The following is a 27,932-nucleotide window of genomic DNA, read 5'->3' on the forward strand; positions in this document are numbered from 1 at the left end:
CTGTATTCAAAGCATGCGTTCTTGCCCATTTCCCCCCTCCCTCATTTTTCCTAAACCTTCTTTGCATTCTCTGCTTTGGAACCTGCCCTTTTGCACAAACACACGTATACAAAGGGGTGCAGTATACGTATTATTTAGTAATATTTTATCTATCCATTTTAATGGGACATGGGTGGGGCTGTGGGTTAAACCACAGAGCCTAGGGCTTGCCGATCAGAAGGTTGGCGGTTTGAATCCCCGCGAAGGGGTGAGCTCCCGTTGTTCGGTCCCTACTCCTGCCAACCTAGCAGTTTGAAAGCACGTCAAAGTGCAAGTACAGTGGTGCCTCGCAAGACGAAAAGAATCTGTTCTGTGATTCTCTTCGTCTAGTGGTTTTTTCGTCTTGCGATGCAAGCCCATTGACGGATTACCGGATTAGCGCTATGAGCGGCTTTTAGCGGCTTAGCAGTTTATCGGATCAGCTGATAAGCGGCTTAGCGGCTTAGAAAAGGGGGGGGGGAGGAAAAAAAACCCGCAGGAACTCGCAAGACATTTTCGTCTTGCGAAGCAAGCCCATAGGAGATTTGTTTTGCGAAGCACCTCCAAAACGGAAAACTCTTTCGTCTAGCGAGTTTTCCGTCTTGCGAGGCATTCGTCTTGTGGGGCACCACTGTAGATAAATACCATATTTTTCGCCCTATAGGACGTACTTTTTCCCCTCCAAAAATGAAGGGGAAATGTGTGTGCGTCCTATGGGGCGAATGCAGGCTTTCGCTGAAGCCTGGAGACCCCTCTCGCTCTCCAGGCTTCAGGAGAGCCCCACCGCCAGACCCACAAGCTGGGGGACAGCAGGGAGGCAGAACACCGCCATCCCGCTGTTCCCCGACTTTGTTAGAAGGCTGGCGGGGGGGGGGGAGAAGCCTGCTCCTCCCCGTCGCCAGCCCCGCAAACTCGGCGGACAGCGGGAGAGGCGCAGCGTGCCATCCCGCTGTCTCCTGACCTGGTTTGGAGGCTGGCGGAGGGCTTCCCCTTCCCCCAGCCCCGCAAGCTCCCAGAGTGATGCCGAACCTGCACACAGCTTCGGCATGGCTCTGGGTCCTGTTCTGGGGCCTGGGGTCGGGGGAAGCTTGGGCTTGCGGAGAGCTTCCTGTTCTGGGGGCTGGGGTCGGGGGAAGCTCGGGCTTCCCCCGCCCCAGCCCCGCGCCTGAGGGGGGGGGGAATAATTCCCCCCCAATCTAGGTGCGTCCTATGGGCCGGTGCGTCCTATAGGGCGAAAAATACGGTAGGTACCACTCCGGTGGGAAGGTGAACAGTGTTTCCGTGCACTGCTCTCGTTTGCCAGAAGCGGCTTAGTCATGCTGGCCACATGACCCGGAAGTTGTACGCCGGCCCCCTCGGCCAATAAAGCGAGATGAGCGCCATGACCCCAGAGTCATCCGCAACTGGACCTAAAGGTGAGGGGTCCTTTACCTTTACGTTAACCATCTAAAAAGGCAGGAATGCAAGGGACAAGAAATGCAGGATGCTCGGGAAGCACCATGTTTTGCACGACATCCTTGTGATGTCATATGTGACATCCATGTATATGTGCCTGAGCAGGCTATCCCCCACCTAAATGCCAAAAATGCACTGAAAGGACAGACTGCGGCTTTCTGCCATTACGGGCTCCTTTTTAGATTACATCATTTATATTTATTCCTCCACTATGTATAGCAGGCCAGCAACTAGGATTTATAATAACCAACAAAAATGCTTTGCTCTTGTTTGTCAGAAGTAAAGCCTCTTGAGTGTCAATCAGCAGTTTTTAAAATAGTTGATTGTTTCTTACTGGTATTCACAATAAGCCTTTAGACATGATTGTAAGTTGTGATGATAGGGAGAGGGTATACTTTATTGCTACAAACCAGAATTCTTCAGTGTTCTCGCTTTCAGATGTCTAAATATCAATATGATGCTTACCTTTCAGATACTCTTCTTAGAACAGTTCTAAAAATATGTTTCATTCTTGGCATTTCATTCTTGAAGTGGATTTATTTACTCTCACATATGCTCTTACCAGCTGAAGTGGCCATATTGTTATCCTGTTTTGTTTGTTCTTTATTTTCACCTCCTTCGTGGCAGCACTAGAGTGTTAATCTTGCCATTCCATTTGCTCTCCGGCTCAGATCATTTCGAAACCTGCTTTGTGAATTGGAGTGTCACCTGAGCCAATTGAGTACTGGTGTTAATAATGGCTGCAATTCTAAAACTGGAGCTGTTGTGAGTCTGCAAAATCAGACACTGTGCTTGTGCTACGTACAACCACGAGCTGTTGACACACCTGTTGTCTCAACGGAGTGAGGGCTGCAGGAACACGATGCACTAAGCTTGCTGAAACACACAAGCTCCTTCTCTGCTCCATTGCATAGATGGGATGTCTCTCTACTTGAGGTTGCTGGAGGAAGGCACGGTAGTATATGTAGAAAAGATTTATCTGCCCAGTCAAGTGGCATTTACACACCTTATTTGTATAATAACCAGTTGATGGGCTAGGTCAGGTTTCCCAAACTCAAGTCTCCAGCTGTTTTTGGAATATAACTCCCAGCATCCCTAGCTAGCAGGACCAATGTTCAAGGATGATGGGAACTGGAGACCCAACTGGAGACCCAAGTTTGGGGAACCCTGGGCTAGATAATACTTTTTTTAATATATATGAAGAAACAGGTTTCTAATACAGTTAGCTTTCCTGGAAGGTTGCTGAAGGTCACTTTCCCCAGCCTCCTACATGCATGCAGGCTCCACAAATCCCAAACAAAAACATGGTTTATTCAGATAGTTTCTCAGTAAGGCTCTAAGGGCCATTGTTCCCAGGGCAGGCCTAAAAGGAAAATCCAGATGACTGAAGCAAGTGAAATGAGCCATGTGTTACTGGAGAAGGCTTTAAAAAAAGAAGACAAAACAATTGCTGATCATTCTTTAGATGGGGTATTCCTTATCAGCTTGAAATATGAACATTAGCTAGGCAGTTGAAATAATAATAATAATAAAAATAAAAATATGATCCAGTAGCACCTTAAAGGGTAAAGGGACCCCTGACCATTAGGTCCAGTCGTGGCCGACTCTGGGGTTGCGGTGCTCATCTCGCTTTATTGGCCGAGGGAGCCGGCGTACAGCTTCCGGGTCATGTGGCCAGCATGACTAAGCCGCTTCTGGCAAACCAGAGCAGTGCATGGAAACTCTGTTTACCTTCCCGCCGGAGCGGTCCCCATTTATCTACTTGCACTTCGATGAGCTTTCGAACTGCTAGGTTGGCAGGAGCAGGGACTGAGGAACGGGAGCTCACCCCGTCACGGGGATTCGAACCGCCGACCTTCTGATCAGCAAGTCCTAGGCTCTGTGGTTTAACCCACAGCACCACCCGCATCCCTATAGTAGCACCTTAGAGACCAACTAAATTTGTTCTGGGTATAAGCTTTTGTGTGCATGCACACTTCTGCCCAGAACAAACTTACCGTAGTTGGCCTCTAATGCGCTACTTGACAGTTTTTAACTTTTTAAATTTATTTCAACTGCGTCAGACCAACATGGCTACCTACCTGAATCTATTAACTATGCAGAAATCGATGGCAAGACCAATATACCAAGCTCCTCACCCACCAATGAGTTTTCTTAGCTTACTTCAAGGTGCTTGTGTGCACACATGAAAGCAAACACAATGCCTTTGTAGATTCAGGTAGGTAGCCGTGTTGGTCTGAGACAGTCTAAATAAAAAAATAAAATAAAAATTGTCCAGTAGCACCTTAGAGACCAACTAAGTTAGTTCTGGGTATAAGCTTTCATGTGCATGCACACTTCTTCAGATGTATATCTGAAGAAGTAGTATCTGATGGTATCTGAAGAAGTGTGCATGCACACGAAAGCTTATACCCAGAACTAACTTAGCTGGTCTCTGAGGTGCTACTGGACAATTTTTTTATTTACAATGCCTTTGTGATAACCCTTGTGTCATAAGCTGGTTGGGATCCTATGAAGTATGCAAACGGTTCTGTGTCTAAGGGGCTTTGAAACTTGCTCTTATGAACATAGGATCACTGACTCAAATGGCAAGCAAAATTGAGGGGACTTTTTAAAAGCAATTTGTAGTATGGCAGAGGAATGCTCTGTTTAGAGATATGAAAGTAAAGTCCTACTGAGATTACTCAAACTCTTGGATGAATCTCAAGTAGCTGTTTGGATCCCTGCTGCAATGTGCAAGCAATTAATCTTTTAATTTTCACCTCAGCTATGCTTTAAATTCAAATTTCTGGGAGATTGTAAGGGAATGTCAATAAGATATATTATTTGCATCATGATGGAATAGTAGGACCACCGTCTGCTTCCTTTTATTGCCTCTTGTGGTTTTTATTCCCTTATTTTTAAATCTTTGCTTGTTCTTTGAACAATAAAAACTTAGCATACCATTAACAGAAAAAGGTGAAGAAAAAACAAAACTTTACAGACATGTGCTGTTCAAAAGCAATGTGTCCTAGTTGAGATTTTAACTCCCTTAAAAGTTCTGGCTTGAGCAAGGGGGATTTAAGGATGGAAAGTAATGTTGATTCTCTCCATTGCATTCAGTGTAGCTGGTATCTTGAAATATTGAGGTATGGACTCCTTTGAAGTGCATCAATGTTGTGTTCACATTGTTATCCCTGATTCTTAGTTCATGTAAACATCCTACACTCAGCTTTAACAGACGGAACGGCTGAGAGGTGGGTGTTTACTTCAACTGATTTGGAAAATCTGCCTTCCTGAATAATCAAGCCATGAAACCGGATGGACTGCGGGAGAGGGCAACCGTCAACTGTGCTGATTCCCACCTCATTTGAATAAATGCAGCCTCCAATTATCTGTGAAAGTGGTAATCCATAAAATAGTTTGTCTTTGGTTTTGTGTAATACTGTGTGTGTATTTGCCCTAGCAGCCTTTTGTGCCAGTGGTTTGCTTCAAGATCTACGCTGAAGGCCTATTTTCAAAATTTCCCTTTCATCTGCTGTAAACCAATTCCAAATAGTTTACTATAAGAAGGGATGCATGCAGTCTGACACGAGGCAAAGCGGTGGTTGGTCTTAAACACAATAGTCAATGTATGTGGAATGCCGTATCTGTGCAAAAAAACCTTGCATTTTCAATGTGACCTTGATATACTTCCAGTTCATGTCCTTGGTGTGCCTGTCTATTCTCTCCAAAGATGGAAGAAATAGTCCATATTGTAGGGAATGCTCAAGCAAGAACTAAAACAAGTCCAAAAGGACACTTTGGTTATCTAATATAATTGAAGTGTTGCTTGCCACTATGATGCTGTATTGCAAGTGACAAGTAGCTCATTTTAAAAGCATCTTAAGTAGTGTGGAATCTCTTTATTAAAATGTAAGTTTCTACCTGAAATCTACAAACCATTTGTGCTGAACTAGACTGCAGTGAGCACTGGTTAGCTGAAAGCTGGGGTCATAGCTGTCAACCTTCCCTTTTTTTTTGCAGGAAATTCCCTTATTCCAGCACCATTTCCCGCTGCTATCCCGGATTGTTAGATATCCTGTAGACTGTCCCCTGGACAGGTGAGGCTGCCGATCCCTTATTTTCGAGGCTGTTGATCCCTTATTTTCAAATCTGAACGTTGGCAGCTATGGCTGAGGTTGAGTTGTAGATGGTTGCTGGTGATTTCCATCTCAAAAGCTGTGGAGCATGCACATTGTTTTGCTTTCTCATTGACCGTGTTTGTGCATTTGTGATCTTCACAGGACTGCTGCACTGCATCAAACTTTATTTCTCATGCTAGAGAAAGGCTGTTTCCAGGCAGGTCTTGACTTTGACCTGCCCTAGTGGTATAAATTTGTAGTAACTACTGTCTTCCTTACCAGTTTGTAGTGCCAGTTAAAAATTCTAATAGTACCAAAAAAGAAGAAGTAAAGATAATGAACTTAAAAGACAACATGGCCATTCATACTGGGGGTTTGGTGATCCTGCTGCTAGCTCTGCATTATCTCGCCTGTGTTCCTTCTGCTTATCCCATTAACCCCAATGACGGCTCAAAATATCAGCCCAGTCTCTTTGTGAATATATGCATGCTGAATGCAACCCCCCCCCCCCCGTGGCAAAGTGCCCTTATTGACTTCAGAGAAGTGAAAGATTTTGTGCAAAGCCCAGCAAACTAGGGAGATGGCCTGTGTGTACATGTCTTTGCCAGTAACCTCAGCAGAACACAATGTGAGGCTTGTGGTTGAAGTTCCATGGGCATTACAAGTCTAGGGGAGAGGACAAAATTGGCTTCTGAAGAGGATGGAGAGATTTAATTAGCAGATCTATACTCATCCAGGGGGAAATTGCAGAACAAATGAGTTTTGAAACAGTGCAGTGTTAAGATCATTATGCATTCCCATGTGGATTTTTTAAAATAAAAAATATATGCATATTTTAGAAGTTAGTTCCTCCCAAGAAAGGTATACTATTTCCCCTCTTATACGTAACTAGCTTTCCATGGTAGCCACAACAGGAAAACCTCCCTCTGACAGTTGATTATAGCTTGCATAAGATCACAGTTGATTTCTGGCTTGTACTCTTATCTTGTGTTTCAAAACCAAACCTAAACCCTGAAACCTGAGCTTGTCTGTTGACATAACCTGAAGATGATTTTTCTGTTCACCTGCAGGCAGGCTGGATAGGTGAGTGCCTTTCATTTATCCAGGGTATGGTCTTTCTGGAAATGTCACTCCCCATTGCCTCTCGTTGGGGGTCATCCTAACACCACACCTTGAATACCACAGTAATTGTCCCAGTAACTGTCCAATAGCTCCTGTTGTAATAAAAATTAAGGCCACCTTATGTAACTTTTAAACTAACCAGATGCAGGTGCAGGTGCATTAAACTGGCTCATTTGCTTGGGAGATATCAGAAGCACCTAAGGAAAGCTGTGCAGGATCATAGACACATAGAGTTGGAATAGACCACAAGGGCCATTGAGTCCAAACCCCTGCCAAGCAGGAAACACCATCAGAGCACTCCTGACATATGGTTGTCAAGCCTCTGCTCCAAAGAAGGAGACTCCACCACACTCCTTGGCAGCAAATTCCACTGTCGAACAGCTCTTACTGTCAGGAAGTTCTTCCTAATGTTTAGGTGGAATCTTCTTTCTTGTAGTTTGGATCCATTGCTCCGTGTCCGCTTCTCTGGAGCAGCAGAAAACAACCTTTCCTCCTCCTCTATATGACATCCTTTTATATATTTGAACATGGCTATCATATCACCCCTTATCACCCCTTAACCTCCTCTTCTCCAGGCTAAACATGCCCAGCTCCCTTAGCCTTCGGATGAGGCCAAAAGGCCCACCTAGTCCAAAATCCCGTTCTCACAGTGGCCAACTAGATGCCGGTGGGAAGCCCACAAGCGGAACCTGAGAGCAACAATGCTCTTTCCTCTTTGAATACCACTTGCTGCAAATCACAAGTCTCACTGGAGGTGGAGTATAGCCATAATGGCTAGCATAACCTCATCCTCCATGAATTCATCTAATTTTCTAAAGCCATCCAAGTTAGTGGTCATCATTAGCTCTTGTGGAAGCAAATTCCGCATTTTAATTGTGCGCTGTGAGAAGAAGCTATTTCTTGTGCTAAACAGAGATTTGGCTTCATTATATGAGTTCTGGAATTATAGATACTCTGCCTGCATGGTTGTCACAACACGCTAACAATATATTATTTGGCCTGCCATGGTAGTGATAGCAGTGTTGAAGACTCACTTAACACAGTTACAGATAGGTAGCCGTGTTGGTCTGTCATAGTCAAAATAAAAAAATTCCTTCCAGTAGCACCTTAAAGACCAACTAAGTTAGTTCTTGGTATGAGCTTTCGTGTGCATGCACACTTCTTCAGATACACATATCTGTATCTGAATACACATATCTGTATGTGTATCTGAAGAAGTGTGCATGCACACGAAAGCTCATACCAAGAACTAACTTAGTTCGTCTTTAAGGTGCTACTGGAAGGATTTTTTTTATTTTCACTTAACACAGTGAGTCTTCATTCAGTGACCATGTTGAAAAGATTTGTCCTGCCCTTCGTGCATTTTTGTCTGAACTTGGGTTTTCTACCGTTAAGTTTTACAAAGCCAGCAGCATTTGCAGAGGGTGTACTGAATATATTTATGACCTTAAGTCATTCCTCGTTGTAACTGGCAAGCCTTTGAGTCTGGAGGAGTCAGTGGAATGAAGGTCCCTTTTATATTCTGAGGTTCCTGTAAAATACAGGAGCAAGCAATGTGATTTAAACTGCCTTGCAGCTGTAAACTGTGATTTCCCCAGAAGGTTCGTCATCCGGCAGAACAAGTTTTGCCACCTTTGACACATAGCTTCAGACGGCATAGGAGGAGGGGCAGAAAGTGTCAACAGGTTGCAGTAAGCAAGGAGAAGTTGTTCTCCCTTAAGCAGCGGTGCATTGATGCACAGCCTTATTAAGTCTTGTCAGCTGTATTAAAGAGAAACCTCATTTCTCAGAAGAGTATGCCAGACAGTCAACACTGCTGTCTGTTCTGGCTGTCAAGGGCTAGAGAGTGCCATTGGGTGACCTTGCCAGCTTGACTGAGGCAGCCTTTTCCAGGCTCCAGAACCCTGGTGCAGCAGCAAGTGCAAAAGTAGTGACACATAATTAGCTCTGTAGTAGATGCAAAATAGGATGATAAGCCCGTAGAAATGTTTTTGCTTTTAACTATATGAATGTGTCTATATGACGCGGGTGGCACTGTGGGTTAAACCACAGAGCCTAGGGCTTGCCTATCAGAACGTCGGCGGTTCGAATCCCTGTGACGGAGTGAGCTCCTGCTGCTTGGTCTCTGCTCCTGCCAACCTAGCAGTTCGAAAGCATGTCAAAGTGCAAGTAGATAAATAGGTACCGCTCCGGCGGGAAGGTAAACGGCGTTTCCGTGCGCTGCTCTGGCTTGCCAGAAGTGGCTTAGTCATGCTGGCCACATGACCCGGAAGCTGTACGCCAGCTCCCTTGGCCAATAAAGCGAGATGAGCGCCACAACCCCAGAGTTGGCCACGACCGGACCTAATGGTCAGGGGTTCCTTTACCTTTACCTATGTGTGTATATATGGGGGGGGGTGAAAACTGCTGGCTCTGGGCTGCCGAGCAGGGTGCCTTTTTTAAAAAAGTGAGATTCCCACACTTATTAAAATGTTGCCACCCTAAGCTTCTTCAGGAAGAAAAGCGGGACAGAAATCAAATAAGTAATTTCTGCTCCTTCAAGCGGATTCCTGGTGGTGTACAGGCTGGCAGAGAGCACAATCTATAGGCATTTTGTGGCTGAGACCCAAGGTGGTTAGCAGTATGGGAACAGGATTGTATAGCTCAGTCATGAGAAGGAGATGGCTTTGAAGAGGCATAATCCCATTTTGTAAAATATTATTAATAAAGCTGGGCCCCTCTGGATGCAATTTTATTTGTGAACCCCAATATTTATCCTGTCTGACACCGAAGGCCCAAGATCTTTAGCCTCTAGTGCTGCTTGAGTTGTGCTAGGTGGGTTGCTGGTCACACCCACCTGGATTTTGTTCTCCCCCCCCCCCCCAATCTTCCAGCTTTCGTCTTGCCTGTAACTGGGAATGGGTGGGCGCCTCTGGTCCACCCTATTTAAAATGTTCTTGGGGATTGTTTATGCAAGGAGCTGTCCAGCCCCACAGAGATGCTGAACGCCTATGTGGCTAAATTCAGCCCACTTTGTCTTGACTGCTGTATTGATCCTGGACTGATCTAAGATAACTAAATAAGAGTGATATATACAGTGGTACCTCAGGTTAAGTACTTAATTCGTTCCGGAGGCCCGTTCTTAACCTGAAGCACCACTTTAGCTAATGGGGCCTCCTGCTGCTGCCGGAGCCCAATTTCTGTTCTCATCCTGAAGCAAAGTTCTTAACCTGAAGCACTATTTCTGGGTTAGCGGAGTCTGTAACCTGAAGCGTATGTTACCTGAGGTACCACTGTACCTTCTTAAGGTTTTAAGCACTGCCTGTTTATTACAGAACTTGAGAATATTGGAAGTTTGTTTCTTTGTTGGACAATGCCGAGCTATCACTTGTATAAATAAATATTCTGGATGTAAAATTTTAGGCTGGCTGGTCACTTATTTACATTCAAGTTATAAGCTGGTTTTGTTGTACTGAGAATTTGGCATGATTTAGCAGGGTCTGAAGCTGAAAAAGGGCATGCATGAATACCCATGAGGCATTCTGCCCTGAAAAAACCAAGCTGGATTATTTTTGAGCCTTATCTTGTACTTAAATACAGTGGTGCCCCGCAAGACGAATGCCTCGCAAGACGGAAAACTCACTAGACGAAAGAGTTTTCCGTTTTGGAGGTGCTTCGCAAAACGAATTTCCTATGGGCTTGCTTCGCAAGACGACAATGTCTTGCGAGTTCCTGCTTTTTTTCCCCTTTCCCCCCTTTTTCTAAGCCGCTAAGCCGCTTATCAGCTGATCCGATCAGCAGATAAGCCGCTAAAAGCCGCTAATAGCGCTAATCCGCTAATCCGTCAATGGGCTTGCTTCGCAAGATGAAAAAACCGCTAGACGAAGAGAATCACAGAACGGATTCTTTTCATCTTGCGAGGCACCACTGTATATGAAAACAACTGATGGTGGTGTTAATCTCCCTAGAATAACTTTCTTGGGTCACTATCTTAGCCTAACCTACCTCACAAGATAGTGAGCCCAGGTGTCAATGTTTATATTAAGCATTTGGGTGGGGTACATAAAATTAAACCTGAGTTACATTGTCTACAACAAAAAATGTCTCAAACCGAATGTAATTGATTTGTTTGTAGGATTGTACGATTTAAAAACAGCAACACTGAATGTATTTTTGTTACTTCTGGAATTTTTTTCAATAAAAATATATATTTTTTAAAAAAACAATAACAGTATTTGTTGCTGCTATTTCCTTCTGGGTAGGCACATTACTGCCCAGTCACAGACTCAAATTCCGAGTTTCTTAATTCTCCTGGGTTTCTGCCAATGGTAGCTTGTTGTGACTTGTTTGCAAAGCATTTTAAGGATAAAATTGCCTGCATCTGCCAGGACCTTGACTCCAGTTACAGCAGAGGAATCTTGAGAGGTGCCCAGAACACTGTCTAGTTCTGTTGTGTTGGATGAGTTTCAGTTAGTAAGGCTCAAGGATGTGGATCAGGTGCTTGGATGGGTCAAGGTGATCACTTGCACTCTGAATCCTTGCACATCTTTGCTGATAAAAACTAGCGAGGAAGGAGCAGCTGGCTGGGCCAGGTAGATTAATGCCTCCCTGTGAGAAGGGGTGGTCCCTGTCTGCTTGAAGAAGGCAGCGGTAAAATAAGTATCAGCAAATAAAATATAATAATAATAATAATAATAATAATAATAATAATAATAATAATAATAATTTATTATTTATACCCCGCCCATCTGGCTGGGCCTCCCCAGCCACTCTGGGCGGCTTCCATAAAAACCAAAAATACAGTAAAATATCACACGTTAAAAACTTCCCTGAACAGGGCTGCCTTAAGATGTCTTCTGAATGTCAGGTAGTTGTTTATCGCTTTGACATCTGCTGGAAGGGCGTTCCACAGGGCGGGCGCCACTACCGAGAAGGCCCTCTGCCTGGTTCCCTGTAGCTTTGCTTTTCGCAATGAGGGAACCGCCAGAAGGCCCTTGGCGCTGGACCTCAGCGTCCGGGCAGAATGATGGTGGAGACACTCCTTCAGGTATACAGGGCCGAGGCCGTTTAAGGCTTTAAAAGTCAGCACCAACACTTTGAATTGTGCTCGGAAACGTACTGGGAGCCAATGTAGGTCTTTCAAGACCAGTGTTATATGGTCTTGGCGGCCGCCCCCAGTCACCAGTCTAGCTGCCGCATTCTGGATTAGTTGTAGTTTCCGAATCACCTTCAAAGGTAGCCCCACGTAGAGTGCATTGCAGTAGTCCAAGCGGGAGATAATAACCAAGCGGGAGATAATCTAAAACAAAACGAAAAGAGAAACCCTCACTGGAATTGGAATATCTAAGTAATTACCAGCCAGCTACCAATATCGCCTTGGGCACGTTTCTTGAGCGGGTAGTTGTGGACCAGATCCAGATGCTCTTGGAGGAAAATGATTTTCTGGATCCATTTCAGTTGGGGTTTCGGCCTGGTTTTGGCATAGAAACTACTTCGGTCACCTGGTATGATGATCTCTGTCTGGAGAGAGAGACTGGGGAAATGTCTTAGTTGATTTTCCCCAACCTCTCTGTGGCTTTTGAGTTACACTTAATTCCGTGTATTGCAACCTAAGCCCATTGGAATGGTTCTTCACTCTGGGAAATGTATAGTACAATCTTCGCTTTCGTACAGTCACAACTGTCTTTAAGTTGTGCATACTATATTTATTTTGGCGCATTGTACTTTTTTTCTGGCTGAGTCTTCAGGACCAGATTTATTAGGGCCCGTGCTTTTGAGGAAGCGTCACACTTCCTCTCCTGAAATGTGGTACAGTACTTCCTCAAAATCACTCATTTCTTTTTAAAACAAAACAAAACAGAATGTTAGTTGTAAGTAACCCCATTCAAACCAATGGAAGAAAACACAGCTATTAATGGGACCTACAATGCAAGATTGGGCATGTTTACCTAGAAGCAAGTTTCACTACCCAGTGTCAGTATGCTGGAGTAAAGCCTAGCACACTGATTTCAGCTACTGCTCGTTTAGGGTTACATGAGAAAATAAAGGTTACTGTCTGCCAAGAAGATAGGAAATTGACCAAATTCCTAGAAAAGATCCCAAAATCCCTTAAAACAAACAGAAATAGGAGTGGGACTCTTGCTCAGGAAGCATGGAAGGCAGATGGAGATGGCATTCCTGACATATTTAATTCCAGTGCATATTTCTTCTACACAACACCATGTCTGCCTTTTTATTAGGACCTTATTCTGCTTACGGCAGGAGACGCAGCTATTCATTTCTCTTGACATCCATCTGTTTTTACACTCAAGTACCTCATTAAGATAAATCTGTTCACTCTTTCTCATCCCAGCTGATCTTTCCTTTTCGTTTTCCTCTCATCTTACTCTTAAGATCATTTGCTTGTATGTGGGGGCGGCAGTTTTAGTGCATTATATATAAATTGAGTCCTGTTCTGCTATTATTGCTAAACTTCTAATAGCAGATTTTTGTTCCTTTTGGAACATGATTAACAAAATGCTGCTCTAATCGAAGAAGGGAGTTTCTGCTTTGCCTCCAACCAGATTATCTGCCATTTCTCTCCAGATTTTTTTGCATGTCCAACCTGAGCATGAGTGCATTCTAACTTGAAAACGTTCCTCCTGCATTTTGCAGAGGAGCAGTTCTTAATAGAATATAAAGGGTCAACAGTACTGCAGTGTAGTGAAGAAGGTGCTTAAAATGATGAACTTTGAGTACTGCTTAACAGGGAAGAATGTCTTAAACACTAGGCGATGCCATGTGGATTTTGCCTTCAGTCTTCAAAACGTCTTGACCTCTTCTGAAGATGTTTGATACTGTTATTTTTACTTTGTCGAGGCAACACAGATTTTGCTTGTAAGCTGGTTTGCAGAGAATTGACTGGCTGGAAGCCGAGGTGTTGCAGCATGATTCTAAGCATGCTTCCCACTGCTTTCAAAAGTGTCCTCTAATACACGTAGTCCCTGATGGCTGCTTTAATGCAAGACATTAAAATGTGCAAAGGCTATTGTATTTGCAAGTGTTATTTGCTAAGCTGTACACAGGGCTATTTCCCCTGCAAGCTACAGGGAAATCCCTACCATAATATGAGGAAAAAAATTCACTAATAATAATAATATCTTTATTGTCATTGCCCCCTCTCGGGGACAACGAAATTACTTGGCTGCTCCATCCACCCAGGTAGGGCACTCCACACCAAATCAAATCAACTATAAAAACACTAATTAAAACAATACAGTATAAAACAGCAAGGAAGATTAGATGACTTTCAAAGTCCAGGCTTCCCATTCAGGGCCGAGATCGCTCTGGGGAATACCCTATACAACTATACCCTGTTGCTCAGAAATCAAGCCTATTTCCCCTCTTATGGGGCATAAATAAGATTCCAGCCAAGCAGAACTGTCACTTGATGAATCCAATATACAAGTACCAGTAATTTTTTTGCTCTCCTGGGAGCATAATCTCCTGACCTATGCTGGGAGAGCCACAAAGACTCTGATGTCATACTAATTTAGAAACGCTGGAGAATGGATTCCCCATCCCCTGTATAACATTGGAAAACCCCATTCTTTACCCCTTGAGGGGGTGGGTAGAATCAAAATATGAAATAAAAAATGGCTGGCTATTAATGATGTGTTTGCCCCTTGAGCAAGGAGTATATTCTGTTTTTAGATGATGCAGGTGTGTCACAGCAGCCATTCTTAGAGCCTGCTCTTCTGCTAAAAGTGCCCAGAGGGTGGTGCACAACATACTCATAAAACCACGTTATGTAACCTCTGAAAGTCTAGCAAACCGTTTCTAAAAGCAATAACAAAGAACATGCCATAGGGATATCTTAGGAACATGCCTTAGGGGAAAAACCTAACAGTAAAAAGATTCAGGTAGGTAGCCCTGTTGGTCTGACACAGTCGAAATATATAAAAAAATTAAAAAATTATCCAGTAGCACCTTAGAGACCAACAAAGTTTGTTCTTGGTATAAGCTTTTGTGTGCATGCACACTTCTTCAGTAAAAAGATGTTAACACAGAAATGAAACTAGGTGTTGCCTATTAAAAGCCTGACAAAATAAGGAGTACCTTCAACTTCTGTTAAAAGACACATAAAAAGCAAGCTGTTGTTGACAGAAGAGCGTTCTAGAGTTGTGACAACATCTTAGAAAAGGCCACATCCTTGGTGCTTTATGAATGACCTGAGGTGGCTCTGAGAACAGGTAACATGGCCCAGAGTTAAGGGCTTTTAATACAACCAGTACTTTGAATTGAGCCAGAAAGGGAGTATGACGCCAGTGATGGCTTTAGGGACATGTTGCTCCCTTTCACGCTCCCTCTTAAGAGAAATCAGCTGCCCTTATTCTATATGATAAATCTGCAAGCTGTGCATATTCTGTCATAAATTGCCATTCTTCTTTAGTTGCAGACTAAACATACAGAATAAGAGAACAAGAACTTATGTTTAGAGAAGATTGGAAAACGTTTATTGAATATAGGGGGAAATTGTGTACACCTGAAAACGTCAGCATTAAGATAAATTCCACAGTGTAATTTATTTATTTATTTTATTAAAGATTTTCTTGTTTTACAGAATTATGTGTAATGTCTCTCGTATTTTTTCCATGTAACATTTTTACAAATCTGTTTCATTTCCTGAGACATTGGGAGGGGGATAAGTTTTGATGGATGCAATAATGGAATACAGAATGGTTTAGTTTTTGTAAAATACGCAGGGATGTATGATATGCAAAATGAACCACGGAAAGAGAAGAAGAGAAGCCAATGATATTTTAAGGTTGTTGCAAGGGGTATTTTAAATTGTAAAACAGAAAATTTAATAAAAATTAGAGAGGAAACAGCTGGCTGTGGCAGCATGCAGACTAACGAACGGCAGCAAGAGATTTAGATCTGGTACAGCAAGACGGACAGATGTAATATATATTTCTATGGTAGCAATTCCCCTGTTCAGCTTAGATCAGGCCACATATATGGAACCAGCAATAATAATTGAAAATAAAATGAAACTGCGCGGTTAAAGGGGGGAGAGGAGCAACTTTCTAGATTAACCAATCAGCGACACAACCCTGAATTTGAACCTGCATAACGTAATATAAATTAAAAAATACATATTTTCCTAGGGTGATGTCTACTACTGCAGCCAGGACTCTAATAAAAATCTCGCAGACCATGAGCGACGCATGCGCCCTAAGCAGGGTGGGAGAGCTGGGGCCGGCCAATCAGGAGCGGGAGCTCTCGCGCGCCGTCCAACGGCCGCTCAGGCCCGCCAGGGCGCGTGCCCGGACCTGCCCAACGGGGGAGCGTTTCACCCCCCCCGCCCACCTCCCTCTCGCTACGTCACTCGAGGAAGACGAAGGAAGCCGCCATGTGGGACGCGGCAGATTCGCCATAACCTTTTCCCCGCCGCGGCCTGCACGCCGCCGTTTTAATAATAACAGCAGCTTAATAATGCGCTCCCGTGTATAGATACGTATTTATTTATTTTTAACAAAACGTTAGCGCTCCTCGAATTTGAGAGCAGGGTATGGCGGCGGCGGCGGCGCTTCTCCTGAGGGGACGGAAGTGCTAGTTCTTCCTCTCTTTTTTAATTCTACGGTTTTTATTACCACCCCCACCCTCCTCATATTCAGCCATGGAAGCTCCGTCGGCAGGTGAGTGCGGGCGCCGAGGGGGGCCTTTTTTAATATATGGAAATCGCGTCGGTGAAGGGATTCCGCCTCCGCGCGGGGCCTGACGGGACGTGGCGCGAGGGTCCCGAGCGGGCGTCGTCGTCACCGGCACTTCCGGTTCAGTGGTGGGCGGACATGGCGTCGGCCGCGTCGGGACCGGAAGTCTGCTTGTGCGCTTGCGCGCGCGCCTGCTCGTCATCTCCGTGCGCAAACGCGCCTGGTTAGCTACCTTCCTCAGCGCGGAGAAAGCGATTTTTTCTTAAGGACGCGAGGAGAGCGAAGCTGCCCGATGTCCTTCTCTCACGGTGGAAGCGCCACGCCCTTCCAGCTGCGCCCACCTATATTTAGCCCAAACGCGGGTCTCGAACCCACGACCCTTGGGGTTTCAGAGTCTCGTGCTCTACCTATTGAGCTATCCAGCCGCCGAGGCTTTGGAGCGGGAAACCTCTTCAGTGGAACAGAGAAGCTTAACTGGCACCGAGGGAAGGAAGCGTTGCTTTTTATCTGTCCCAAACTGTCCCATCGAAAACCAAAGCTGCCATCCTGCTTTTAATTGAATTGAAATACTTTATTGTCACTTGTACAACTCGTATAGGGACACGGGTGGCGCTGTGGGCTAAACCACAGAGCCTAGGACTTGCTGATCAGAAGGTCGGTGGTTCGAATCCCCGCGATGGGGTGAGCTTGTCGCGTATTCCACGCGGCGTTATCAGCGAAACACTAAGAGTTCCAGGTTTTTCAGTGCAGTCCTTTTTTAATGTGAGCTATTTACAGGCATTACAAAAGAAACAGTCCATACAGAGTACTTACAAACGAATACTCTCCACCACAGCACCACCACACTACAGCACAACCACCACACCCCCTGTTAAACAGGCTTTCCTTTTTAAAACAGGTGATAGCCAATTACACTAATCACACTCCTGCTGAGTCACTCTGACCCAGCAGAGTATTGCATCATCCTGTTGAAGCCTGCAGACTTATCCAGTATCCTGTGAATCCCAACAGAGCTCCCGTTGCTCAGTCCCTGCTCCTGCCAACCTAGCAGTTTGAAAGCACATCAAAGTGCAAGTAGATAAATAGACACCGCTCTGGCAGGAAGGTAAACGGCGTTTCCGTGCGCTGCTCTGGTTCGCCAATAGCGGCTTAGTCATGGTGGCCACATGACCTGGAAGCTGTATGCCGGCTCCCTAGGCCAATAAAGCGAGATGAGCGCCGCAACCCCAGAGTCAGCCACGACTGGACCTAATAGTCAGGGGTCCCTTTACCTTTACAACTCGTATATAGTGAGATTACGCAAACACCCCCACTCAGCTCTCTTAGTCTTAATTCCCCTTGTTTACAGACAGACACTCACCAAACCCAAAAGTCAGCTGCCTTGTTATCTTTTCATTCAGCATCCCACGGACAGAAGCTGTTCTTTACCCTGTTGGTGCAACTAATCATGCTTCTATATCTTTTGCCTGAGGGCAGGAGATCAAGAATGTGCCGGCTAGGGTGTGAATCATCCCTGAGAATTTTCCTCACTCTCCTGAGGCAACGTTCTTCCACTATTTCATCCAGCGAATTCACGGGACAGCCCATAATATCTTGTGCTGTGTTCACCACCCTCTGTAGGCACTTCCTATCAGATGTTGTCAAACCAGCGTACCACACCGTGATGCAGTATGAAAGGACACTTTCTATTGTTGACCGGTAGAAGGAGATCATCAAATGTTGGTTGACATAGTTCTTCCGCAATGCTCCACAAGTTCAAAAGGGGAAGAAAGAAAAGAAGCTCATTTCCACTTTTCCTAGACCAGTGGTCCTATGCCCTATTGTCTACATTTGCAGAATAAAAAATTGCTCGCACTCCACCTGATTTTTTTTTTATTGATAAGAAATACATTGGAAAGGAAAAGCAAAAACTAGCAGCACTGGATTTTTAGCGTAGAACGCAGCTGTTTTATAATATGATCATGGGGCATCCAGAATGTATAAAACAATGCATCTGCTTACTCTGGAGTTCCATGCTTCATATCCTTGCATTTTGAAAAAGCTTTAGCTAGCCTTTGCCGTTGAAGTTGATTTGTTGTGGGTCGTCATGTATAACAATGATCTAAACCTTTTGTTCTAACCCAGTGCCTAACTTCTGAGTTGCCACACTGGGGGTTGTTCTCAAAATTATGTGGACTCCTAGATAGTACATCACTACTAAAACGAGTTCTTGCACAGGCGAATAGTGAAGATTCCATTTAAGATGTTGTCCTACACATGGTTACCTGGGAGTAAATCCTGGGTAAGTCAGTGGGCCATTCTTCTGAGTAACTTTGTGGGGTAGCTCTTGGCAGAGCATGAAACTCTGAATCTCAGAGTCGTGGGTTTGAGTCCCATGTTGAGCAAAATATTCCTGCATTGCAGGGGGTTGGGCTAGATGGCCCTTGTGGTCCCTTCCAACTCTACATTTCTATGATTCTATCTTTCCATGCCTTTCTTTCCATAAGCCTTCTGTGCATGTAGTAAAGGCATGCAAGGCTTCAAAAGCAGGAAGACCTATTAGACACTCTTTTGAGTACCTGGCACCTCAAACTTTAGAAGTTTAGAAATTTCAAATTGCCATTCCTTCGTATGTAGAACTTCCGCTTATGATGCCTCTGTCCTTCTTGCGTTTCTGCTATAGCCTTTTCCTGTTTGATCTCTTGGATTTGCTGCCATTTCCTCCACCCGATCCTAGCCTGTTGCCTTTTGTGCTTTGCGGATGACTTTTGTAACTACCAATACACCGCTGCTGCAAGTTCTTTCTTTGAACTGTCCTCTTTTTGTTCCACCTCCTCATAAAGAAAAATCGCGAAAGACTTCTGAAGGAGATGTTTTGTCAGTGCTGCTGAAAATATTTTTGCCCCCCTTCCTTCCCACCCCCACCCCGCTATTTGAATCAGCCCTCCTTGGAATAACATTTGCCAGTGTGCCTCTGGTCTTGAGCTCTGTGTTGCAGCTGCTGCAAGTGGCTGCTAGAGGTTGCTGTTTGCACGCAGAAGGAGGCTCTTTCAAACCAAGCAGCTGGATGCCACGCTTAACTTGCTAGCTGTTGACTTAATAATCAGGGTTGCTAGTCAGTTAAATAATTTTGGCTGATTGATTGGATAAAAGGCAGGTGATTAATTAACTACAGTTAAGTAAAATCTGCATTATGTCCAAAACGGAAGGTGGGTGCCTTTTGAGATTTTTCAGGTTGTTTTCTTCAGCAGTGTTTGCATGGCCAGTAAAGTTCAAGGCTCTTCATCACAGGGGAGGCATCCGTGAGTAGAAAAGACTCCCTGTTTCAGATGTTGCAGATGCAGGGAACCTTTATCAGCCAGAGCACAGAGAAATGAAAAGAGCAGAGCAGCCTTAGAGAGGGGTAGGAAGGCAGGGGCCTTCAGTCCTTGCAACTGCCTTATTGGGGCAAGGCTTACTGGGAAGAGTTTTTAGGATCACTAGGCCTGCGCTGCTTTGGTTTCTTTGAATAAAGAGTTAACTGCACCGGCACCTTGTTTTTTTATTGCTCTTGACACTCCCCCCCCTCCAAATAACATCACAGCGGGCACCCAGTATTTAAAACAGCAGAAATAAATAAAACCAATTAAAAGCTATCAATAAAAGAGTTAAGAAATAACAAAGCAGCTGTAAAACAGTAAATAACAAAGCGGCTATAAAATAACCATAAAATCTTAGCTGCAGCAGCGTAAATCAATTTCTCGTTCAACGCCTGTGCAAATAGCCGCTCTGTAAAATAGGTGGCAGGTGAGTAGCTTCAATGAAAGGCCCTTTGCTTTGTCCTCAGCTGCCTTACCAATGGGGGGTGGGCGTGGGGCTGGTGGCAGGGCCAAAGGAGTTAGCTCTGCCATTGTCTGGAGAGTCTGATCGACAGAAGGCTGAAAGTGTCGCTCTATCTATTATTAGTGATGCTCCTAATTATCCAATGCAACCGAGACCAAACAGGAATCATACATCCAGGCAGAAGGAGGGCACCCCATTTTGGTCCAAGAAGAAGAAGAGGATGAGGTGCTGTCTTTATGCCAACCACTCTTAAGCATTCATCTGACCCCTGATGGCAGAGTGTTGCTTGGTGTAGCAGAGGGAGTCTCTGAGATTTTGCCCCACAGTTTGAGAACCGAGGTACAGCTTTGTGTGTAGCAAGGAGCCCAGTCTATTTCCTCCTGCTGTGGAATGCAGCACTTGCAAGAACAGGGCATTGTAAGGAAATTAACAGTGAGATCCTACATGTTTACTCAGAAGTAAGTCTCACTGCATCCAGTGGTGCTTACTCCTTACTAAGAATGTTTAGAATTGCAGCCCTAGGAAGGTGTGTTTTGACTGGTACAATGACAACAGTTGACTATTTTTTATTTTCACAATGCTTTTATGTCAAATAAACTGGTCCTGAAATAAATTAGATTTTAGGTTGGGAGGAGAAGTTTGTGTGCAGCAGGCTGAATAATTCCTGTCGTTCCGCTCATGGTGTACCTGCATACTTAGCCGATTAACAGCTTCTTTGATTCTCTGCATATTTTATTCATTGTCTAATTAATTGCTCTGTTGACTTCCCCTCCTAGTTAATTACCCACAGCATCCTCATCAATTCCATTCATGCTTAATTTGGAATATTGTTTATTTGATTCTTTGCCCTTAAGTGGCTGTTTCTGTTATTGTCCTGTTGATTCCCAGCCTAATTATCAACTGATTTATCAATTACCCGTTGCATATTTGTTCAGCTGCTACGGGGATCGGTGGCAGCCTTCTTATTATTAGTAATTATTTATACAGTGTGCTGTGTGATTTCCCTCTCCAGTTCCATTCATCCTTGCAACCAATATGAGAAGCTGTTCATTATCATTCTGACTTTACGGGCAGGGAATCGGTTTGCAAGCGTGAAGTTCGCTCAACTAAACCACAGTACATTATAGCACCAAACTTCTTGGCACATGTAAGATAAGTTTGCTAAATCCGAGCTAGGTAGTTCAGATCTGCAAGCTTTCTTCTTCGTCTGCTGCAAAAAAGTGACTATCTTGAGAATAAACAGAATAGAATAAAAGCCTTTAAAGCATGCATGAGGATCACATGTCCTGACAGATAAACCCCAGCATGGCCCAAGGATCAGGATGGAGCTTAATGGCTTTGGTCCTTCGGTATACCTGAAGGAGGATCTCCTCTCCAATTATTCAACCTGGACACTGAGGTCCAACTCTGAGTGCCTTCTGGTGCTTCCCTTATTGCAAGAAGTAAAGTTACAGGGAACTAGGCAGAGGGTCTCCTTGGTAGTGGTGCCTCACCTGTGGAATGCCCTCCCGTTAGATTTCAGAGAGATAAACAATTATATGACTTCCCGACAATTGGATTTTTTTTTTTAATTGGATTATGATTTGATATGCTAATTGGATGTTTTTATTGGAAAATTAATAAACGCTCTAATAAAACAACAACAATTATATGACTTCCCAAAGACATCTTAAGGCAGCCCTGTACAGGGAAGGTTTTAATGTTTGGTGTTTTACTGTGGTTTTATAACTTGTTGGAAGCCTGCCAGATTGGCTTGGGCAACCCAGTCAGACCGGGGCCTTAATAATAATAATAATAATAATAATAATAATAATAATAATAATTAATAATAATAATATCTGGAAGGCCACATGTTCTCTTGTCTATGCTTGAGAGAGCGGGCAGCTCTTCCTGACTACCGTCAGCTTTGGATGTTGCAAAGGAGCATGTGCTGGGTCCAGTGGGCGCGGGGACAGCCAGAAGGGTTGTTGTTTTTCATTTCATTTTCTGCAGTTTTTGGTGCTCTGCAGAAATCATAGAATCATAGAATCATAGAGTTGGAAGAGACCACAAGGGCCATCGAGTCCAACCCCCTACCAAGCAGGAAACACCATCAGAGCACTCCTGACATATGGTTGTCAAGCCTCTGCTTAAAGACCTCCAAAGTAGGAGACTCCACCACACTCCTTGGCAGCAAATTCCACTGTCGAACAGTGGAACCGTTAAAGGGCTGCAGGAACCGTTAAAGGGCTGGGACTCTTGCCAGGCGATCTAGGCAAGACAGGTACAGGAGCCCCAAGAGAACAAAACGTTGGCAAAAGGGAGTCAGCCTATATTCAACTTCTGCATATCCAGCTGGCCCTGTCTACCTACCCCAACTTCCCCCGAACCTTCTACTGGGGTTTCTCACTTCTTCCAGCCACCTCCCACTAGTAACTGCCTCGCCACCCTGTCCATTTGTGACATCACAGGAAGTTTGTAGCCCGTGGCAACTGCTTAGGGATGAATCTGCACAGCCTCGCATCCTGGTACTGGAAAGGGGAATGCCATGAACGTTACTTAAATGTATTTAGAAATACCTTGATTTAGAAGGTAGAAGATGGCTTGCTTATGCTCTGCTGTCCCCTTCATTGCTGCTTTCGGGGAAAGCCTCGTTGGCTTGTGACATCCATGAAAGTCAAACACAGATACGGTGAGGGGATTGGCCCTCATTCAACAGTTATCATCCAGCCACCTCCACTGGCCAGTCTGTCAACCTCCGCTGGCTTCCATCCATGAATATCCAGTGGTTCATTCGCCCAGAACCTGGAGGGCAGCCTACACCGCTATCTGAACATGCAATTCCCAGGCATACAGTGTCTGGTGGGTGACCTATGTCCACACTCTCCATTCATACTTACCTCAGCATCAACCCACAAATATCCACACAGCTTTTGCCAGTGGTCTTCTGAAGGTGAATTTCAACCAGCTTACGTTCACAAACTTCAGCCTCCTTCAGCCCTGCGGCATCCCGGGCTTCCACATGCTAATCACAGCTTCTGCCAGGTCCATCGGCAGCTTCCAACCATGGATATCTGCCACTTTTAAGTCGCGGTCTGCTCAGCAGGTACACTTACGTACTCGTTGCTCCACAGCATCTCATTGATGGATGATGGCCTCCTTCCATTTGCCACTTCGCCTCCATGCGGAAGGAGACCACCAAGTACTGAATAACACAGCTGTTGTCCACTGTGTCCTCTTCAAGCTTTTGCCTTGGGCTTCCTCCTTGGGTTGCTTTTGTATATCCACTGAGCTTCCATGTGCTTTTGTGACATCACAGGATATCCACAGCCAATAACAGCAGCTGGAGAGGCATCATCATCATGACCTCCTCAGGCCTCACAATGGTGTGTGCAGCTCAGCAGCCATTCCCCGTTGCTTGTTTGCTCACTCCTTATCTGTAATGACACCAGAGAAAGGCATGCTATGAACCCACCTTCCCATTTTGATTCTCTGGTGCCCTATCTGCATAACCTGGCAACCCCAAAATATAGATGCCCTTTTACTCTTGCAAGGTTGAATGTATTGCCCTCGGCTGTACTTGAGGGACGATTCTACCAGATTCCACACGAAAAACGCTTATGTCCCTGTGGAGATAACAGCACCGAATCGGTGGTGCATGCCCTTCTGGCTTGTACTCTTTATAAAGGCTTGAGGAATGAGATTATGTTACGGAAAAGAAGCAATGCAACCGCGAGCTGCTGCTAGCTTGGAAGCAAAACATAATGGGAATGTTGGGAACTGTTCCGTGGGAAACAAAGGGACAGTCTTTACACAGTGCAAAGCACCGGAATTAGCTCACAGTGTAATATGAGCTGTACAGGAAGTATGGGAGGAGTTTGTCTCTCTGCTGTTGGAGTTTGAAGAGAGCAGACGTGTTTCTCTGTAACGCTGCAAAGACAGAAATAAAGGCATGTAAATACGTTTCTGTCTACCTCTTTCCCCTGCCCCGGGGGGGGGGGCAGCAGGAAAGAGTGGTGTGTTCTCTTCACGTTGAGGAGGATCGCCAATCGTGACCTTGCCTGGATCTTGCCGGGAATGCAGACAGGGAGGTCAACTGGTGATTTAAGCCGGGTGCCTGGAGAGTGGCCAGTTTCTCCTGAAGGCAGGCTTGAATCCCGACAATTATCACCCCTCTTTTATTGTCCATTCCGGGTCGCCCAACCACTGCCACAGATGAGCAGGTGACAGCAAAGGTTGCAGGGCTTTTAGCTGGGGCAATCAGAATAAGATCCACTATTTGACTGTGTTTTATATAATCAACTTTTTATTTCTGTTTTGTGTATATTGCAATGTTCTTTTGTTGCTATGGCCTATAGCTGATGCAAATAAAGTATCATGCTTTAATTTTAAGGATGCCTGATTGCATGCGAGTGCAGCATGTCAAGTATGGAAAGTAAAACCGATATATTTTGTTGTTTGAGGTAGAACAGAAAGTGGTTGAGTCCACCACTGCAGTATCCCAAGGCCAGCAGAGCTATTTTGCTACCCAAGCAGATGATCCTACGATCATATCACCCTGGGAGTAAAAATGCAATAATAATGAAGGGTGACATCCAGTATTGTGTGATCTGGTTTGTTCTTGTGCAGCAGCCCCTCCCTCTTTCCTGGCTGCAGTCATGCTCCTAAAATCTATTTTAGGGTGTTGGGAGGGGTCCTTCTGGAGCAGATTTTGGGTACGCATGTAGCTACAGGGAGAAGGAAAGCAGACATCTGTAGTGCAAGTGGGCAGTCATCATCAGGTAGCAACCTAATCAATTAACTAACAATCTGCTTGTTTTTCTTGTTGCCCAAATTCAGCCACTTGAGACACGTGCCATACACTGCCAAACAGTAAGGCCGGTCCGGAAAGCATATTTTCCCCCTTTGCCATCATAGAGAGATAAGAGCCAAAAGAGCGTAGTTTACGCTCATGATCCAATAGCATGAGATGACCAACTTTTATGTGTTCCGTGGGCATAGCATTACAGTGGTGCCTCGCAAGACGAAAAGAATCCGTTCTGTGATTCTCTTCGTCTAGCGGTTTTTTCATCTTGCGAAGCAAGCCCATTGACGGATTAGCTCTGTTAGCGGCTTTTAGCGGCTTATCTGCTGATCGGATCAGCTGATAAGCGGCTTAGCGGCTTAGAAAAAGGGGGGGGGAGGAAAAAAAAACCAACAGGAACTCGCAAGACATTGTCGTCTTGCGAAGCAAGCCCATAGGAAATTCGTTTTGCGAAGCACCTCCAAAACGGAAAACTCTTTCGTCTAGCGAGTTTTCCGTCTTGCGAGGCATTCGTCTTGCGGGGCACCACTGTATATAAATCGTGCGTGGTGTAGTGAAATACAGTACTGGGATGTTCATCACCATTTCAACTGCTCTGAGAGGTGCTGCTTACCTACAGGAAGAGTACAAAGCACACTCCTGCAAGGCACACCATGTGCACCATGTGCCATTAATCTAGATACCTTTTTTATTCCTTTCTATTGGCAGCAGGCGGCTATCCAGGGCACCCTGCATGCCTCCAGTTCCCACTGTTATGGAACTATCAGTGCAAGCAGAGTGACAGTGAAAAACTCTGTGCTTGTACTTTTTTTTGGGGGGGGGGATAGCAACCACTATGTATTGCTTCTCAGCGATCAAACCAAATTAACAACAAAAAAGATCTTGACTTGAATAATTTCATGGGTGTGATGGGATGATTAGCTGCTTGTGCGTAAAATCGTGCTCCCTCAGAGTTTGTGCCACTTCACAAACCTCTGTGTGTGACAGAGCTCCACAAACATGTCTGCCCTAGTCACTTGTAGATTCCGACAGTGGTTGTTTTCGGAATCGTCTCCAACATAAGAGCTCCTTAACGGAAACCCGCCTTCTGGACTCACGGCGTGACAGTTTCCGGCGAGGCGTGGGTCTCCCTATGGGAGCTTCAGATACCTCCCCACTGTTCTCGCTGGAAGCGTCTCTGAGCCCTCCCGCCTGCTCGCATTCCCTCAGAGATCCACTCCTCCCCCTGCTGGTTCCTGCTTCAGCTGTTGAGTCTCTTCCTTCCTCCCTGAGCCCCTCCACCACCTGTCCCTCCGATGGCAGTTCCCTGACATCCACCTCCCCTCCAGGGCCCCCCTCACCCCCTCCCATTTCCTCTCCTCTGGGAGGTGAAGAGGTAAAACCCCGAAAAGAATCTTCTTCATCTTCAGACGTCTCGAACAATTCCCTCCATCGATCGCCGTCCTGGCTCGCTGAATCCTCCTCCTCCTCGGAATCTGTGAACCCCTCCAACTCCTCTTCTTCGTCGGTGGTGGCAAAGTATTCCCTCCGGAACCTCGCTACAGGCTGAGGTTTACGTGGGAACCTCTGATGAAAAGTTTCTATTAAAACTTCGTCATTGACATCCTCTGCCCTAACCCATGTGTTTTCCGACTCCGGTTCCCCTTCCCACATTACCAAATACTCTACTTGATCTCCCTTCCACCTGGAATCGAGGATCTCCGCTACATTGTAGCTTTGTTCCCTTTCCTCCATTGCTGGTCCCCGAGTGACCCTCCCTTCTCTGTCCCCTTTATACAGTGACAGCAATGACCTGTGGAAAACTGGGTGCAGCTTCATGTGGTTCGGTAACCGGAGTCTGAAAGCCACTGGATTGACCTGTTGTGTGATTTCAAATGGTCCCAGTCTTTTGGGTCTTAACTTCTTACAACCCCCTTTGAAGGGTAACCCTTGGGTTGACAGCCACACTTGGTCCCCCACCCTAATGGTTTCACCTTCTCTCCTGTGTTTGTCTGCCTGCCTCTTATATTCCTCCTTGGCCCTGTCTAAGTTAAGTTGGAGCTGGCGATGGATAGCTTCCATTTCTTCTACAAACTGTTCGGCAGCTGGAACGCTCCATCTCTCCCCTTCCCCCCCTGGGAAAGCCCTGGGATGGCACCCGTAATTTGCCAAAAAGGGGCTCATCCCCGTGGACACGTTCTCCGCATTGTTGTAGGCAAATTCCGCCAATGCCAACTTCTCCACCCAATCATTCTCTCTGTCATTGACGTAACACCTCAAATATTGTTGGAGGATGCCATTGGCTCTTTCCGCCTGCCCATTGGTTTCAGGATGCCGGGCCGTCGAGAAATTTACCTCTACATGCAGTAAGCTCATGAGCTTCCTCCAGAACCTGGAAGTAAATTGTTTCCCCCGGTCTGAAACCACCCTCAAGGGGGCGCCATGCAACCTAAACACATTTTCTACAAACAATTTAGCGGTTTCTTCTGCTGTGACCGCATGCGAGCAGGCTATAAAGTGTGCCATTTTGGTTAACAGGTCTACCACAACCATGATGGCTGTTTTCCCTCTGGACCTTGGCGGATCAGTCATGAAATTTATAGCTACTGCTTCCCATGGTCTTTCTGGTGTGGGTAGCGGTTCTAATAACCCTGCCGGCGCCCGCCTTTCCCCTTTGGCTCGCTGGCATTGTTCACAACTCCTCACATACTCCCGCACGTCTTCCCTGACCTTAGGCCACCAAAATTCCCTGGTCACCAGCCACATGGTTCTGTGTTGCCCAAAATGCCCCGCTGTGGGGCTATCGTGCAGCTGCTTGAGTACCTTCCCCCTCAACTCTCCTTCAGGTATATATAACGCTCCCTTGTAGTACAACGCCCCGTTTCTCTCCTCAAAACCTCCGGGTTTATCTCCCTCCCTCCTGAGTCCCCTGAGTTTGTCCTGTGCGTATTCATTGTTCTCCGTTCCCTCTACCAGTTCTCTTTGCCCCACCAATGC

The 27,932-nt window shown here is 45.4% G+C and overlaps 2 protein-coding genes across 5 annotated transcripts in view; both read left to right on the forward strand.

Moving 5' to 3' along the window:
• The window catches only part of LOC310713220 (uncharacterized protein), a 31,594-nt gene extending 21,500 nt beyond the window's left edge, over nucleotides 1–10,094 (forward strand). The window contains exons 5-7 of the mRNA XM_083517110.1: nucleotides 4,661–6,907; nucleotides 7,298–7,740; nucleotides 8,009–10,094. Of these exons, the coding sequence (XP_083373236.1) occupies nucleotides 4,661–4,752 (92 nt within the window). The 3' untranslated portion in view covers nucleotides 4,753–6,907; nucleotides 7,298–7,740; nucleotides 8,009–10,094. The remainder of the gene's footprint in view (nucleotides 1–4,660; nucleotides 6,908–7,297; nucleotides 7,741–8,008) is intronic.
• A 5,908-nt stretch (nucleotides 10,095–16,002) lies between these two features.
• ZFAT (zinc finger and AT-hook domain containing) overlaps nucleotides 16,003–27,932 on the forward strand; it is a 91,993-nt gene continuing 80,063 nt past the window's right edge. For 2 of the 4 annotated variants that reach the window (XM_083516546.1, XM_083516547.1), the window contains exon 1: nucleotides 16,003–16,357. In XM_083516546.1, the coding sequence (XP_083372672.1) occupies nucleotides 16,339–16,357 (19 nt within the window). In that variant the 5' untranslated portion in view covers nucleotides 16,003–16,338. Of the gene's footprint in view, nucleotides 16,358–20,489; nucleotides 20,513–24,335; nucleotides 24,376–27,932 lie in introns of those variants that run through there. The other 2 variants (XM_083516549.1, XM_083516548.1) reach the window with 2 other exon arrangements.

Source organism: Podarcis liolepis (genome assembly GCF_965112155.1).
Source record: "Podarcis liolepis genome assembly, chromosome: 8".
In the NCBI taxonomy this organism is placed as follows: Eukaryota; Metazoa; Chordata; class Lepidosauria; order Squamata; family Lacertidae; genus Podarcis; species Podarcis liolepis.